General features: G+C 40.1%; 1 protein-coding gene across 2 annotated transcripts in view; it reads right to left on the bottom strand.

Moving 5' to 3' along the window:
* Positions 1-465: 465 nt before the first annotated feature.
* The window catches only part of LIN28B (lin-28 RNA binding posttranscriptional regulator B), a 132005-nt gene continuing 113721 nt past the window's right edge, over positions 466-18749 (bottom strand). For both annotated transcript variants that reach the window (XM_032783568.2, XM_032783570.1), the window contains exon 4: positions 466-835. In XM_032783568.2, coding sequence (XP_032639459.2) covers positions 466-835 — 370 coding nt within the window. The remainder of the gene's footprint in view (positions 836-18749) is intronic.

The raw sequence follows: 18749 nt of genomic DNA, 5'->3' as shown, positions 1-18749 counted from the left end.
CGTGTCCTTTGGTTCACACAAAAGTAACAGTCATGATCTTAACTGGTTTTTAAAGCATGTTTCAAGATTGCTGCCAGGAATGAGTATCCAAAAACATTCTGAACCATGACTATTGCTTCACAATGGATGATGAATCCTGGGAAATAGAGAATGTTCTGCTGGTGTGTATGTATACATATACAGAGATAGAGACAGCCATTATAGATATGCATACATACAGACAGAAAGACATGATAGAGACACATGCACTCGTGCACATCCACACATACAGGCAGTAAAACACAAGACACTCTGCTCAAATGTAATTTGCTTGGAGTGATTTGTCTATTAAAAAAAATAAATTCACAGTTCCTCAACAGTAGTTAAAATTTCAGGTCAGCTACTGATAGTGAAATTACTTCCCCTGTTCTTGCATGAGGTAGACATTCCAAGAGGGTAAAGAAAATGAAAGGTTATGACAAAGCTCTAAGTTTTTTTCCTTTTTTGAACAGAAGGCCCCCTTCTGCTTTGTTCTTCAGGAGATGCAGATAACTTACTGGCAGAAGCTTCTTGTGGTGACCTGCCTGAACGTTCTAAGATCTCTGACCTTCCCTCCTGAGAATAAGATGGAGATGAATGGACATAAGCCCCTCCCCCTTCTCTCAGGAAAGAAGAAGTGGAAGGCTGTGGTTCTGCTTCATATCTTCCCTGAGAACTAATGGGCTGTTGTGAAACAGTTTTATGAGGGCAGTTAGCCACCATGTGCATGATGCTCTGACAGTAATGGCACTTCTTTGGCTGTGGAGGTAAACTACATTCCTTAGCGTGATGATCAAGGCCACCACAGTTGTAGCATCTGCAAATGAAAAAGAGAGTCTGTTATAAAATACGTCAATACAAATATTCTTCAAAACATTAAGAAAGAAAGAGGAAGAACCAAATCTTATGTGTAAACAATTTTTAATTTCATGTGAAGACATACAGCACATTTGTAAAACAGTGGGAGTTTCCACTCAATATTTTATAGTATTTATTTTCTGGTTGTAAGGATTTAAGGTGAGCTATTTTTCAGAAGTTTCTGAGTGATTTAGCTGCACAAAGTGAAAGTGAATGGACTTGTGCCCCTCAATCACTTAGGTACTATGAAAATCTCATCCTCATTTAGGCCAGATTCTGCCACCTTCATTCATACTGATGAGTATCTTCCTCCACAAACACTTTGGTATCACTCACACAGAATCTGGCCCTTAATTAGAGTCTGATTCAAAGCCCACTGAAGTCAGTGGGAGTCTACCTACTGACTGAGTCCTAAGGCCAGATTTTCAAAGGTATTTAGGTGTCTAAAGATCCATTTAATAGCTTTAAAAATATGGCCTGGGTACACAAAAGGTGAAGTTCTAAGGGCTCTTTTCTATGAGACCCAACAGTTACCGACACTGTGTGCAAATACATTAGAAAAATATATGAAGGGAATAATGATTTTATGTACCCCTCAAAGGCAACAAAATTTAAAGTCCAGAATCAAAAATAAGCTTTATAGTTTATTAAACTGTAAAAATGGGTGTTTGGACTCTGCCAAAATGTACCAGTTGTATTTCCCGTTAATAAATAATCTCGGAAAAAGTGCTTGGGCTGATAACATTAGAATTGTCCACTAGAGGGCACCAAATATTCAAACATGTGCCCACAATAAAGTCTGTAGCTCAGGTAATGTAGATTAAATATCTTTACTTCAATATTTGTAGCAATAAACTGTTTGAGTGCCAGTGTGCTTAACTTGGCTAATGGATGAACGTGTTGCAAAAAAAATTAGGCTATGACGGCCTACAAGTTCATCCTCATTAATTAGACCTCTTCGTGCCATATTGGTTACTAGGTGGAGAAGAGTCCTCTGTTAAAAGTTGAATAATATGGTGGAATTTGATAAAAAAGAAGTTCATGCTTTTTGATAAACAGTCCCACAGTTTACCCAACCCTTTCAAAGGAATACACTACCATAAAAATGGTATGGCATCTAAATTAGTCACACCCAACAGAGCAAAGGGGATGTTATGATGATAATGGCTAGATCATTTCCCCCACCAGGTAACAGAAAGGAAATCTCTGCAAAGGTCCCTTTGAAGAGGAGTTCCTCCCTGATTCTTTCCTCTGTGGGGCAGAGAAGTGGAGTTGAACCTCCCATGATCCAGAAGGTTTGTAGGAGACTGGGCTGGAGGCAGTTCTGGAGCTCAGGGGTTCTCCCCACTGCCTGCTGTTGCAAGATTTCTGTGAACTCTCCTGGCCCCGGGCTGCCCCTAGACCTCCCTTAAAGGAATGTTCTCTCACCACGGAGGAGGTTCTGTAGGAAAAGTTATACTATCCTGTGTTCTGTTACCTTTCTCAGTAATATGTGCAGGGATTAGAAGGTAGGGGCAATGATGTGCTCCCACCCCCAGCTCACCCACCAGATCCCAACAGTGATGCAAGGGGAATGGTGTCATGGACCCAACTCCCTGAGTGGAAGGTCCTCTCCATGCCTGAATCATTGGGACATAGTAAGAGGGAGATGGAGGCCAGGAGGAAGCTTTTGGCAATACCTATTGCTAAGAGGTTGCAGCATGGTTCTGAAAATATAACAGTGAGAGTCATAAAATGGGTTTACTGTTTTCTTCCTTGGAAACTCAGAACTCAACCCAATTAAATTTAAGTCTTCTAAAACCAAACAGAATGTCCAACTATTACATGGCTTTAGCCTTTAAGACAGCCATGCCAATGATTAAACACACAGCCAGAATGTAAATACTATACTGGTAATCTTGTTAACTCTAAGGGCTCAATCCTGCAGTTCTCAAGCAATACCTCACTGAATGATCCTTATTTATATGACAGGCTACATTTATGATTTCTTGAAACGTGCACAGTATACATTCTTGTACTATTTGCTAAGAAGAAAATACTTGCACAAACTGTTAAGTCATGCCCAGAATGCAGGTCTGTGAAATTAATTTCTTTCATGTAATAGGACCATCATGTTACATTCATCTTGACCTTTGTATAGATATTTGCTGTGTTTCCATAATTGGCATTATACATCTTACACATGCATACATTTAATTCATTGTTTACCATTTTACTGAGGAAAGTGACACCAAATCATATGATGTGATTTCCATGCTTAACTTACAAACCCGTTAAACAAGGAAAATAGTGCTTACACAGACCTGCTCCAAAGCCCACTGGAGTCACTACGAACTTTTCTATGGACTTCAGTGGGCTTTGGATCTAACTCACGGTTAAATATTTTAAAATTGCAGTTCACTGGAAAACTGCAGTTTTAGCCAGAACCCTGCAAACACTTATGCACATATTTAACTTTGTGACTGTTGTGTTTGTCTACTTGCATGCCCAGACTTAAGCATGGATGTGCATATTTGCCTTAGCTTATGAAATAGATATCACTTTTGGAAAAAAAATTGCTAAAACCAGTATACAGTTTATACCAGCCTTGAAAAATTGCCATGAACATTTCCAAGCAAGTAAGGGGAACCTTCTCCCTCTAACAATTCTTGCCCACCCATTATAATGATCAAAAAAATTCCTTGCCTTGGCCAAGCTGAATTTTGCAAGGGCAATTTATAACTTGAATAAGTCAAATGATACACAGAATTCAAAGTATTTTTTAAATACTTGCATACACTGTTTCATCACATCAATTGCACCCATTTTTTAGAAGTATAACAAAAAAAAACACCCTAAAATGAGTCTATAGGTGGCTTCAGATGAACTGCTAACATTTTAAAATATTCAGTATACATCTGTTTTTTGTGTAATCAGCCAGCAGGATTGAAGAACTCTTTCTCAAACTGAGTCTGTTTGCATGTATTGTAAACTGACCCAGCAATCTTAATTACCCTCTGCCGTTGAAAGGAAAAAAAGAAAATAGGCAAGGTTTTACAAACCACAGTCGTCTAGCATTTATTTCCCCAATATTTCAGCAAGATTAAATCAAATGTTAGATATTTCACATGCAGCTTATTCTCTAAGACCAAAATGATAGATATTTCCTAAGTTTAGTAAAAATGTTTTCATGTATTAAACATTGTATATTGGTTTCCTTTCCCTCAGTCACTGAAGCTATTTCAAAACAAATTACCAAATTTACATCTCTTACTGGTATATAGCTATGCTTGTCAGATAAACTTTCTGTAAAACCACTAGATAAAACAATAAGAGTGACAACTGAAAAATAATGACAATGATCCTGTCTATAAGCCCCCTTCCCCCAAAGTTCTAAAAAGATGCTAAAAAATAAAGGGGAGGAAGATGTTAGGATTTAAATTTGATATTAAAGAATGGTGATTTCTTTCTATATAGTATCGGATATTTATTCTGTGACTTCTTATCTATGTGTTAGTAAGGATTGTAATCCACTTTGGGAATTATATATCTGACCTTAATTCTGGAGAGAATTTTATAGCTGTAAATTTAACTTATTTTCACTTCCTTCCTTTAGGATCACATTCATCCAGAAGCTTCCTCTCTCTCTCTCTCTCTCTCTCTCTCTCTCTCAAAAGAGTTCGAAAATAGGTTAAAGGGCCTCAGTAATAGAGTAGACTGCAGCCACGGACAAATCAATTTAATCAGTCACTATGGTATGCACTGTGTTATCCAATTCAGTGAACCATTTCACCTCACCAATTGACCAAGAACCTGCTGTCAGGGCCCCTACTTCCACTCCAGGGGCCTCAATCAGCCTTTGCATCTATATTTATCATTATATCCTGCTTTCAAAATAGTTTAAAACCATCCTACCACCACCACCACGTTTTCTTAAATTTCTGGTAGCGTTTTTTTGTTGCGCTTGTTTTAATAAAAAGCCATTATAATCAAACTGTAATTTGGTTTGTCAGCCATGTTTCTGTCACCAAGCAAGTCAGCCTGCTGGTTGAAGTGTTGCATTAAATTGTGTATGTGCCTGTTCGTGTGCGCCTGGACTTAAACAGGAGGGTGGTATTTATTCAGTTCTTCTGACTATTTATTCGTTCCTTGTCAATCACTCTTACCAGCAGGACAGATCACACCCCATTCTGAAATGCTTTCGTTCTCATGGGATTGACACCAAAATGGAAATGGTCAGCCACCTCGGAGCACACAAATGATACCACATGGTATCATTCATGCACATTGAAATGTGGTATTAACCCTTTTGTTCTAGCTGAGAATTCAAAATACAAACTGCTTGTAATTGCTAATGTGTCAGCTATATATTCTTACCTTACACCACAATGAAACCTAATACATTATGATACACAGGCACAGGCTGATCTATGTATAGATTTGTATATTCTTGTGTACACACTGTATACATAAATATATAGAACAATAGACAGACAAGCTTATGCAAAGGAAAATTAAGCAAGTTCACATTTGAACATGCATATATAATCCAAACCAATAACACTGGAATAGGTGATTATCCAAAATAAAAATACCACTGAAACATGGTGATTAACTCAGCATTTTAAAATAAAGTTAAAATAAAACAAACTACTATACATCACGTGATGTCTAGGTCAACATGAAGTCTAAAGCAATGCTAAAACAAGCACGAGCAACTCCTGATTCTGTTTCTTGGGAAAGATCTGCTATAAAAGGAACAGTCCTCCATAGTCTTAATAGGCTGTGATAATTTATTAGGTGACTGCATGCTCAAAACCTAACACAACATGAAGTATAGATAAAGAGATGACAATTATCCTAAATGTGAACACTGCCTCGGCACAGTTAGCTGAGTAAAGGAGGTAGATTAAGACTGCTTCTGAGACACAAGGAATGAAAAATTTCATGAAATAAAAGCCTTAGGAAATCTGTCTAGCATCATTTAATAACATCCTCAACATACTTTAAAATCAACACCAAGAAAACAAGTCTATTAAAATCTACAGCTGAGAAAGGAAATATAAAAAACCCACCACCTTAGGAATTTAAGAAACATTTCTCCTTCCAAAGACCGGTTCACCATCAATTCATAGTTAAACTGAGAATTTTACAAAGTAGAAGAAAACCCTTAAATGAATAGGAATAAAAATAACCTGAATGTAATAGGTGCAATATTAACTGTAACCAAACTGATGACTGGAATTCATTTTAAAATCACCTATGCCTTCAGAAGCTTAAATGCAAAGTAAAACGCTTCTAGCATTTAGCTTTCCTTAACTTAAACTCATGTTTTCATGTTCATACTTACAAACAGTTTTATAGTAACACCAGCACTGTCTTGCAACAGTTTGCCATAATTACAGTTCGGCTGACCTAAGCAACCAGGAAGGCCAGCACAATTGTGTGCATCTTCACGCTGACCTATAATATGATTGGGACAATAAGCCAATATATAAGACGAGTAGAGAATAATTGTGTAGCTTTATGGTGTTATCTGTTGTCAGAAAAAACTTTAAATTACTTACTGGTGACTACATGATTTTTTTACAACTAATTAAAGGGTGCGGGGGAGGAAAGGGCTGCAGGCAGCAGTGTTTAACTCATTTAAATGTTCCCTGGCCAATTCCTTCCCCGCCCCCCCCCCCTTTAAATACTAACCGGTAATAAATTTGCATTTTGGTGCACTGTGAACAGTGAATGGTTTCTAATACAGTGCTGGGGCTGGTGGTTTAAATGCTTTGAAAGATGACATTTTACAGCAAGTGCAAATTAGAGGTTTTACAACACATGACACATAGACTAAAAGGCAATGTTTAAGAGACCTAAGTTTACAAATAAAGTTTTCTTTAGTCATTAGCTCCACAATATACTTGAGGAAATGAGAGTTTTGAAAGCAAAACACAGGGAAGTTTTCTCTAATTATCCTATTCGATGCTAGGGGAGTTAAACTATCCATGACATAGGAAAAAAGATTAACATTGAACATAATTGTTTCAGTATTCAAGGGCTTCAGTGATATTAGTCTGAAGAACATGGGAGTGGGGGGGGGGGGGGGGGGGAAGGGAACACCCACACCTTCCCTTGCTGAGCCCGGTTCAGATGTAAACAATTACAGACAGAACATATATGATGAGAGTAACTATAAGAAAATTGCCTGCCCCTGACACTATGTTTTATCATTCACTTCAGTTAGGGCAATGCAGCAGCCAAAGTCAGAAATGTTTCTACAGGTCTGTCACATCTTAGGCGCATTTAACATTTGCGATTTCAGCTTTACAAGGTCAGCAAAAACAAGAAAAAAACAAACAAAAAAGAGAAAAATAACAATTTAAATACTGTTTCTGTAGTGCGGGCAATTCTGCCCGCCATTAAACTCAATGTAATTTTGACTCTATGCGATTTTTGCTTTACGCGCTGTGGAACGTAACCCCAGCATAAGATGAGACAGACCTGTACTGCATTAAAAGATGCTTCAGCCTGTCCAAAGTCATCTAACCTATGAGTTCATTTTTCATAGAAATCAAGAATAATTTTTATGGATGATTTCAAGGTTCTAATAACCCAAGACTGGATATTAAACCTTTCCCAATAAGCATTCTAAAGCTGAGAGCACCCCATTTAATTTCCTGCAGATAAACACAAGCCTTAAAGATGTTCGTGTTATGCAAAGGCTAAACACTGCTGCTGCAGGCTATAATACCAAAGGACCTTTATTTGTTAATTTTTTGTACAGAAATCAACAGTAAAAACGTCAGCCTGACTGAGCGCTAGAAAGTCACTTTAACCTACTTTTGTTTTAAACAGGGCTTCTTCCTCATATTACTTAAGAATATAAATGGTAGGCAGGAACATATCTGATGTCGTTACAGATACTGTGAACAGTAAGAGACAAGAGACACTGACTATAAGGTCAAAATCATCACAACTTGAAAACAGACAGCAACTGTCACCGGGGGGGGGGAGAGTATTTTTTGTCAGCTGCTACAGAAACAAAAGAAACAAGTTCTACGTGAACAGTCAAGAAAACTACATAGGGTCATGCATGTGGAACCTTAGATTAGAGGAAAAGAAGGGGGAAGGGCAGGCAGGAATTCAGGTTAGCTCTAGATTCTATGCAGCCTGCTACCCATTCCATTTAATCTCTTCATCCTGATTCTTATAAATGGAGGTTTATTTGTTTTATTAAAGGGAGGGTATTTTCTTAATCATTTTAAAATTCAGGAAATCCCAGAAGAATGGTCTTGCTCACTTGTGTTTAAAAAATAATGGCACAAATACTGCTCATTGCATAGGAATTGTATTAATGCAGTTGCGAAGCATGTCACAGTGCTGCTTCACAACACATCAGGACACACTTTACACTGGTGTGCATTCTTTGCAATCCTATTGCACTGGTGTCTGAATTAGGAGGGCATCATGATCAGGCTTTCTTGAAGGAAAAAACCAATGTGAGACCTGTAACAAACACAAGACATGCCCACAAACATACTCTGCTCTAAGCAAAGAAAAAGACCACCTGAGTTTTAAACATTTTCCAGAAACTACTCTGCCTGTCTCACACACTGATTTTATTTAATACGTCACTTTCCTTTATTACCTTTCAATTAAAGCAGACAGAACATCACCAAAAAAATTGTATTTTCTTATCCATTAAAATGTTTATTTATATCTAAATTATGCTCCTATCATTTTAATAAAACATACCAGAAAACTACGTAAATTAACCCAGCTGGAATTTTAGACTATGGTACCTTAGAATCAAATTCAGATGTTTACAAACAGAGGGGCCTGACCCTGCAACTGTATCTGCTAATTTGGCCCCTTGTACCCACGCAGGAGGGACCCTGTTAGCTGTAGTGGCGGCCTACAGGGGGTCCATGCTGGGGAAATTAATTGCAACAGTGGAACTTTTAAGGTAAAATTCTGTTTGAAAATTCACAGCTTCACTAGGTTTTTGAGATGAATGAAAAGCTGATCTGCTCACCTTTATATCCCCTCCCCCTCCAAAATAAAAAATCTTATACCACAAGGATAATAAGCAAGATCTAAGAGGTTAAATTTCTGTAGAGGCTGTTTAAAAGCCTCTCTCTTCTCCTAAGACTGCCTTTTCCCCACATTTAGATAACCCCGATATGCTGTCACAAAGACACTTTCTGCATGGTTTCCAGTAACATAGCATGGATGTATGTGCTCATTACAAAAAATGAAATGCCTAATTGTAAACTCATCCGACTGAATAGTTTCATGTGGTTAGTTCTAACTCAATCTGTTCTCCCTAGTGTATTTTAGAAGTAATATCAATAAGTTATATTCTTTTGTTGATGATTTTTTTTTCCCAACAAAGGAGCTAACAAACCAGGCAGAGCATTTGTCTGATAAATCAGGCATTTGGTGATACTATGAGGTTAAGTTTTGGGGGGAAATAATTGGTTTAAAATGAGCTACTATGGCTTACTAAAAGATTTTTTTTTCTGATAAGAAGCAACCAGAACAATAAAATTAAGATGGTGGTTTAACCACACAGACCCATATAGAATTCAGCCATTTTATTATTCTTCTAAAAATGGAGAGGACCACACAGACATTAGCTCTTGAAAAAACTTCTCTGACAATTCCTTTCCTTTCCATGGAATCTTATCTACACTGTTCACTCAGTCTAGTTTGCAGAGAGGGAGGGAAATTATTTTCACACAACCACATAAAAAATGGGTATGGAATATGTCTGTTGAAAGAAAAATGCTTTGGCTGTACTTTGATTTGTAACAATTAAACAGTGCATGAACACAGTTTTTTTCCCTCTAGCAGGAGTTAAGAACTTCTGAGAAACAATTTTACAATGTGCAATCTCAATAAAAGAATACAATATTTACATGTCAGATTTTAAAAGGTAAAATACGTATCAGTCCACAGCACTAACACAGCACAGAATGAAAACGCACACTTTAAAAATGTGCGTTTTCTTACTAGATGATAGAGCCATTTCAAATTCACTAACCATTTAAACACACCATGTCGAAAAGAGTCACATAAATTATATGTTTCAGGTGTGAAACGTTGAACTATGAACTCAGATAAATCCTTAAGTTAGGAGCCAACTCACTTACATTTAAAAAAATATATACAAAAAACAGAATGATGTTCCCTGTGAGCTTTGATATTTGACACTGGCAAGCAATTATGACCTTAAATTAAAGTGGTTCCATTTAAAATATCTAACATAAAGCTGTCAATGGAATTGGAGAATTAACAACAGTTTTTCAGACGTTTAGAAATTGGTAACCAAAATCCTTTCTTAAATTTAGCATGCAAGACCTCAGCACAGAAACATTTTACTAACCCATTTTGTACAGAAAATACTCTATCAGAATGAGCCAGTGTACCATAATATATATATCGTTAAAAAAAAATTCTCTGATCTAACAGTGTGCACCAAAATATGAAAATTAATCACACAAAATATCTATTACCTAACAATGAATTAATTTAACTGGGCAGAAAGTACACATTGACCTATTTACTGTTTTTAAAAAGAGGAATTTTAAAATATTTTGTGTGTAGCACATTCCCGGCAGACAGACACAGCTACTGACATAGCACAGGGAACACAGAATAATGCCTATGTCACACACATTAATCTAAACCTAATCCTTCCCTAGCAGTCAACATTATAGATTCTAAACTGGGACATTGTTCTGCTATAGAAAAATAAATGACTTTTTTCATTAGAAAGTGTGGCAGGATTTCCAAGTGCCTTATGAACAATTCCTCCTGTGTTTGAATCTTACATCCTCTTGCAACTAAATCTTAACTGGACCTGAGGAGAAAGTAGTTCATTTCCACAAGGAGCTCTTAGGACCCTATGGTTAAGAAGTTATCAACTTCCATTTAAACTAATTAACTGCACCCTCCCACCCACCCAACTATTTATATAACATAACTGGGTAGGGAAGCAAAACTGGCTCTTGCCCCAACCCTTTACATGCCCTTCTGATGGCAAAGAGGGACATTAAAGAGCCACAAAGGACCACGTGGACCTGACATAAGCCACAGAGTCTGCACCTGCAGCCCCTGACATGCCCATAGCACTCATACCACAGGGGATGCTGGACTGTGGGGCAGCCCTGTGGAGGCTGCTATGAATGAGAGCAGCCTCAACACTACTCTAAGTCAGTGCCTCTCAACCTTTCCAGACCACTGTACTCCTTTCAGGAGTCTGATTCATCTTGCATACCCAAATTTCACACCACTTAAAAACTACCTGCTTACAAAATCAGACATAAAATACAAAAGTGCACACTATTACTGACTACTTGCTTACTCTCTCATTTTTACCATTTTTAATTATAAAATAAATCAGGTGGAATATAAAATATAAATATTGTACTTCCATTTCAGTGTATAGAATATAGAGCAGTATAAACAAGAATTTGAATTTTTAGCTTGTACTGACTTCGCTAGTGCTTTTTATGCAGCCTGTTGTAAAACTAGGCAACTATCTAGATGAGTTGATGTCCTCCCTGGAAGACTTCTGTGTACCCCTGGCTAAGAACCATTGCTCTAAGGGAGCAAAGGTAATATAAAGCCACTTTGGCCTCCCCTCCCAATAGGGTACATTGTATGCTGTGCATCTCAGAAATCTGACCCCAGGTTTCTACCACCAAATGCCAGAAAAATCAAAATGTAGGAGCTTCCATCCTCTGTTCATGAATTGTAGGGACTAAGGGCTGGTCTTCACTACTGGACAGATTGACACTGCTGCAATTGATGCAGCACAGATTGATTTAGCAGATTGATTTCTAATGAAGATTCACAAATCGACAACAGAGCATTCTCTGATCAACCCTGGTACTCCAGCTCCCCAGGAAGAGTAAAAGAAGTCAACTGGAGAGCGTCTCCCATCAATGCAATGCAGTGAAAACACCGGGGTACGTTGACCTAAGCTACGTTGACTCCAGCTATGTTATTCAAGTAGCTGAAGTAGCGTCACTTAGGTCGACTTACCCCAGTAGTGAAGACAAGCCCTAGGATGGAATTTTTCAAAAAGAGGTGCCTAAAGTTAGACATCTCAATCCATATTTAGGCATCTGGACACAGTGATTTTTCAGAGGTGCCCGAACAGTCATAGCTGTCTTTTAAGTAGGTGGGAGTTGGAGGTATGCAGCACATCTAAAAATCAAGCAAGTTTTAATGAGATGCTTGACTTTAGGCATGTATGTATTTAAAAACTAAGACTAATGGCTTGTCTACACATGGAGTTATCCAGGAATTGCCTAGTGCAGGGGTCGGCAACCTTTCAGAAGTGGTGTGCTGAATCTTCATTTATTCACTCTAATTTAAGGTGTCGCGTGCCAGTAATACATTTTAACGTTTTTAGAAGGTCTCTTTCTAGAAGTCTATAATATATAACTAAACTATTGTTGTATGTAAAGTAAATAAGGTTTTAAAAATGTTTAAGAAGCTTCATTTAAAATTAAATTAAAATGCAGAGCCCCCCAGACCGGTGGCCAGGACCCGGCAGTGTGAGTGCTGGTGAAATTCAGCTCGCGTGCCGCCTTTGGCACATGTGCCATAGGTTGCCTACCCCTGGCCTAGCGCTTTAAAAACACACCCTACCTTAATCAAAATTAACTTTCAAGTGTAGACAAGCCCTAAACACTTTAAAAATCCACAGACTGTTGTGGTGGGAGTCTTTTGTGGTTTTGTGGCTGCTCTTGCTGTTTTGAGGGATTTTGTGTGTGTCTCACCAGCATGTATTTCAGATGTACAATACTAGGACTAGGGAACAAAAACTAAACCACATTTCTAACAGATGGAAAAGACAGAGGGTCTGTTTTTGTTCTCACTTACACCACTGTCAGTCAGAAGTAACTCCACTCCAAGTCATAGGCATTAGATTGGTGAAAAACCTCGATTGTTTGAATCAGGCTCTGTGCTATAAATGCATTTCTGTAGTTACACTAATTGATGTGTTAAGTAACAGTTCTAACATGACATGCATGGTACATGCTGGACTAGGTTTTCCTGGGAATCTTAGCAGATCTGTAGGCAGGATGTTGGCTGTTTAAGTCTTAGGCCGTGTCTACATTACAAACTTTGGTTGATGAAAGTTAGGTGAGCATAAAGCTGCCACAGTTAGTATACTGCTTATGCTCATGCATACTTGGCTCCTTGTGTCAGGGCTGCATGTACTCACCAGGAGTGCTTATGTCGAGGAACAGTGTGGTGCACCATGAGTAGGGATCAGTGTGCAACGCGCATCATTTGGCATGCTGTCTTTTGGGAAGTTTTGGCAATGCATGCTAGGGCAGAAACAAGTCACACAGAGGTGACTGAGAGCAAGGGGATCATGTTCCCATCATGCAACTTTCTCAGTGCCATCCATATCCCATACTTTTGGCACAATTTTTAAAAATCCCACAAAACCAAGCAGCACTTCTCCAGCCTGCCATCTCTGACAGAAGCATGGAGTGCGTATAGCTCTGTACTATTGTCATGAACATTGCAAACACAGAACGCACGATCCTCCAGTATTTTCAGAGCCGCAGGAAGAGCTACAACAATGGGGGAACATGACAATTTTGTGGAAGACAGACAGCTATGGGACATAGCAAAAAGAAAAAAATATTCAAGGTTGGCACTGACTGGTGGGATCACAGCATAATGAAGATTTGGGACTGATGAGCAGTATCTGCAAAATTTTTGGATGTGAATGGCCGTATTTTTGGATCTGTGTGCCGAGCTCACTCCAGTCCTCCAGCACATGGACACCATAGTGAGAACTACACTGACAGTGGAGAAGCGAGTTGTGATCACTCTGTGAAAGCTTGTGACATTGTATTGTTACCGGTCAGTGGGAAATTATTTTGGAGTTGGGAAATCTGCGGGGTGGGGGGGAGGTGTGAAGGTGGTGCACTGTTGTCATGCAGGTGCGATGGGGCCGTGCTAAGCAGGACTGTAACTCTCAGTAAAGTGCAAGACACAGTGGACGGATTTGCAGCAGTGAGGTTCCCAAATTGCACTGGGGCGATAGACGGCACACATATCCCTATTTTGGCACCCGCCACAAAATATATCAATAGAAAATGCTACTTTTCTATGGTTATGCACATGGTGGAGGTCACCAGGGATGCTTCACTGATGTCAATGTTGGCTGGTCAGGGAAGGTGCATGATGTTTGCATCTTTAAGAACACAGGACTGTACAGAAAGTGGCAAGCAGACATTCTTGCCCACTGTAGATTATCATTGGTCATGTTGAAATGCCAATAGTGATCTTGGAGGACGCAGCCTACCCTTTGCTCCTCTGGCTAAGGTGTACACCAGCTCCCTTGACAGGAAGGAAAGATTCAACTACACTCTCAGCAGGTGCAGAATGACCAGTGAATATGCTTTCTGTAGACTGAAGGGACACTGGCATTGTTTACTCAAGATTGGATCTCAGTGAAAAAAAAACATTCCAAGGGTTATAGCTGCCTTTTGTGTCCTGCGTAATATCTGTGAGGCAGAGGGAGAAAACATGCCACCGGAGTGGAGGTGGAGCAGCTGCCTCCTGAGTTCAAACAGCCAGATACAAGGGCTATTAGAAGAGCTCAACGTGGAGCTATGTGACTGAGGGAGGCCTTGAAAGAGCACTTTAACAGTCAGTAATGTGGTGTGGTGGACTGTGCTCTATCTGGCCCGAAAGTTTTGGGGGTGTTAGGAATTGTGCGGCGCTTGCTGTAGAAAAACAAGTTGTGGGCGCTTTCACGAGGGCTAGGCATTCTGCTACATATGTTATGAAGTAATAAAGATGAATTATTTACCTTCCTCCCCACCGCTCAAAAAAAAAAAAAGATTTGTATTGCATCTCAAAACCAGTGCAACAACCCAAACAAATACAATAAGGCTTCTGAAAGAAATTACTGGAACAGAACTTAACAAGGGGAAAGAACATTCATGTCCATACTGGCTCCACCTACAACAACCGGGGCTCTCACAGCTCAGCGTATGTGAAGCGGTGGTTCCTCTCACTGGCCCTCAGCCTGGAATGGTAGGAATGTGGCCCCTGATGCCACATGGAATGTTGGGGAGTGTAGGGTGGTGCTAAACGGGAGTTATTCACTGACTACAAAGGGAGGCAATACCGGGACTGTTGTACCCATAGGTCCACAAGCATCTGAAGCATCTCTGTTTGCTGCCAGAGAAGCCCCATTATGTCCTCGTGCATCTCCCTCTCCTTTTCCTGCCAGGACTTTTGGGCCTTTCTCCTGTCTGCTCTTTCCTTCTTCTGCAATGTTCACCCTCCAAGTCTTTCTGATTATGGTCCGATGTAGCACTGGCTTGCAGGGGATTTCACTGAACACATCTTCCTGGCCGTCTCCTCTTCTTTCTCTTCCTTATCGTGTTCAGGCATTCCGTGGCAGCAGCTATAGACAAAACACACTGAGGTACCATTGTCCGTACAGTCACAACGGAAAGCAAAAGTTAAACTGCAGAACACGTTTCTTTGCATGAAACAATACCATTTCATCCCCTATTTCCATGGATGACTGCAGGGTAATGGCATGGAGCACTGGCACTCTTTTCCACAGGTGGTGGTGATTTTAGCTGATATTTTGTTCCTGAGGGTAACGAAAACAGACAGAGCACAGTTGCCGCTGGCATCCCGAAGCCGCCTGGGTCTGTATGCTGCCAGCCTGTTTTCTGCAATGGTTCCTGATAAAGTCATTTTGGACTGACCTGGGAAAGTATCCGAATGTGGAAGAAGCTATAAGGCTGTCATCCCTAGAAACCTTTGGGAGAGGATTACAAAGCACCTCCATAGAAGTTTCATTGAGATGTCTCAGGAGGATTCAGGGGACATCCTTGCCACATGCTCCCCCGCCTAACTGTACAGGGGAATGAAAAGTAGATAGTAACAATCCCTGTCTTGTACCGCCACCTTTTCTAGTACAAGGAACTTAATGAAAAGTTTATACTTGTGTCCAGTTACATTGGGGTCAGGTGCCATCTGTACATATAAACATTGTAATGCAATGGGAAATGCATTCACACACTTACCCCAGGTTCCTTCCCCTGCATCTGGCTCACCTGTGTTCAGTTGACAGAAGTGACTAGATTTTGGTGGAGTCTTGAACAGATCCTGGCTTGCAACATAGCTGGACCCTGTGATCACATGACCGCAATGTTCCTTCTTCTCTCCACTGTTCATGGCAGGGGTCTGTGTTTCAGGCTGTGGGAGGTATCCATGGTGCTCTGTAGGGTTGGTGGAGCTCTGCCAAGCATGGCATGCAGCTCGTTGTAAAAGCAGCAAGGCTGAGGCTCAGCACCAGATCAACCGTTGGCCTTCTCGTAAGCCTGAAGCAGTTCTTTCGCTTCCATGCAGCAAGTCTGTCATACCCTTCCACCTGCATCTCCTGTGCAATCTGCTTATAGATGTCCACGTTTCTATGACTGCTCCATAGCTGTGCCAGCACCGCCTCTTCTCCTCACAGGTCCAGGAGATCCAACACCACAAAGCAGGAGCATGTCTGGAGCATGTAGCCAGCAAGGTCATTTGGGCATTTGCACACAACAAAGGTGAGCTGCTAGAGGTGCTCACCAGGCTGGGCAATCAGGAAAATGCATTTCAAAAATACGTGGTTTTTTTAAAATGGCGGTTTGCTTCTGGTCTCCATAACTTTTGGGCAGCAAAGTTCACAGTTTTGACCAGAGCGGTCAGTGTCAGGCATTGTGGGACAGCTGCTAGAGGACCGTTAGGATCGACATAGGTCACATGGTATCTGTGCTGCACAGTATTGACCACAGTAGGTCGGCCATGGCTCAGTGCCATTCTGGGAAGCGGTGGTGATATTTAGATCAGCAGAAGACAATTTTGAGTGTAGAGAAACGTACAACTAGGTTGATGCAAGGTGACTTATGTTGACCAAACTTTGTACTGTAGACCAGGCTTTAGTTACATAAAATCAAATTCTGCAGTGGCCTACAGGATGCTGGAACACACATACCTCATAGACTCATAGACTCGTAGGTCAGAAGGGACCAACATGATCATCCAGTCTGACCTCCCGCACAAAGCAGGCCACAGAACCCCACCCATCCACTTTTACAACAACCCCCAACCCATGACCGAGCCACTGAAGTCCTCAAAATTGTGGCCCGAAGACCCCAAGCCGCAGAGAATCCACCAGCAAGTGACCCACGCCCCACGCTGCAGAGGAAGGCGAAAAACCTCTAGGGCCCCCGCCAATCCGCCCCGGAGGAAAACTCCCCCCCGACCCCAAATACGGCAACTGATCAGTAAATAGATGTGACTGGAAAGCAGTGTAAATCACATTATTTGACATTCAGTGGAGGTGCAAAGGCAGAGGAAGGAAGGAATAGCAAGAAAACAACATGAACGCATAAGTAAAACATAATACCCCTTTTTGTTTCCTTGACATGTAATTGCACTCATTTTGCACACCCACTGAATACCAATTTAGTGTCAGTAACGTATATATGTCACAGATGCTAGCTTAGCAATTACATCTGTTTTCAGACAAATTTACATGCAGCACGTCATTTACAATACTAATTACCAGACTTTACACAGAAATTGTCCGATAGAATTGCAAGAGAATTGAACCTCTCATACCACGTCAGGATTTTGCCTATTCTCCTTAGAAGGCCTTAGCATATATCTCAAATATGTTTTATAGCGAGTACTCAGTGTATTGAGGTATGTTGCAAGGTACACCATACTATGAAACACTCACTCTGGGGAACTGGTAGTTCTAACACCTACTCTGTTTGCAGCAGATTTTTGATATTCAACAAGCTGAAAGCCCCCAAGGCTAAACACATGCCTTTTGCTTATCCCATGAAATTCCTTTCAGATTTAGCTGAGCTATAAACTGGTAAAAATTGCCATTTCCCTTCTGCTACTTTTGTGGTCATCAAAATGTTGGCAGCATGCCACAATCAGAAATGGACATGAACATTCTAATCTATGACCCAGCCCACAATGCACTGGGAATACCTGGGAGTTGCTAGAGCAACGAGAGTGGTAGTGGCCGGGAAGAAGGCTGGGCTGCACCTGCCCTAACTACTGTTCTGGAATCAACATGTGTATACACATATATATATAAAATGTACTATATGATGGTGTAAAATAAAGTTGTAAGGAAACCCTCAGGCTTATTTGGCATGTTTGAACACCTGCTTTAAGCTCATCTGCCTTCATATATCTCATATAAATTTGACACCCAAAACCAAAATTATGATGAATGTTTGGTAATGGGACTATTGCATAAATAGTGCCTGCTCTTGCACACTTTCTCATATAAACTGTCTTATTGCATTCAGTGAATGGGATTTGTGTAAGTAAAGGCTACTCATGTGATTAAGGGTTGCAGGATTGGCCAATAATTCATAGCTTCATTTCATTCTTAAAAAATGTAAGAACTGGTATAGCCTGGCACATTCAGCATTGTGAGGTTGAGTCAGTTATCTATAGAGGGGTTCATTCCATAGCTCCTGAATTGATAGAATAAATCATGTCATATGACGTACACATAGCACTTCCTTTTGCTGCTGTATATCAAAAAGATAATAAATATGGTGGTTGGTTTTCCTTGAAATAATATCTGTAAGATCATGTATTCAATGATTCTGTTGCCTAAAGAGTTATGAGTAATCAGGCAATGCAGTAGCCACACTTTGCCAGTAATGAAAATCTGCATACCTGTTTACTAAGAAGCAAAGTAATCTATTTTTAATGCAGTTCTCCAGACTTGTACTCCTTAAAAGTTCACAATGGACTAGCTGTGCCATAAAGTCACAGTGTAGCATTGAAAAAATGATTAAAATAAATATTTAGTGACATTTTTTTTA

Source organism: Chelonoidis abingdonii, chromosome 3 (assembly GCF_003597395.2).
Source record: "Chelonoidis abingdonii isolate Lonesome George chromosome 3, CheloAbing_2.0, whole genome shotgun sequence".
Taxonomy (NCBI): Eukaryota; Metazoa; Chordata; order Testudines; family Testudinidae; genus Chelonoidis; species Chelonoidis abingdonii.
This window is presented reverse-complemented; position numbering and strand designations above follow the sequence as displayed.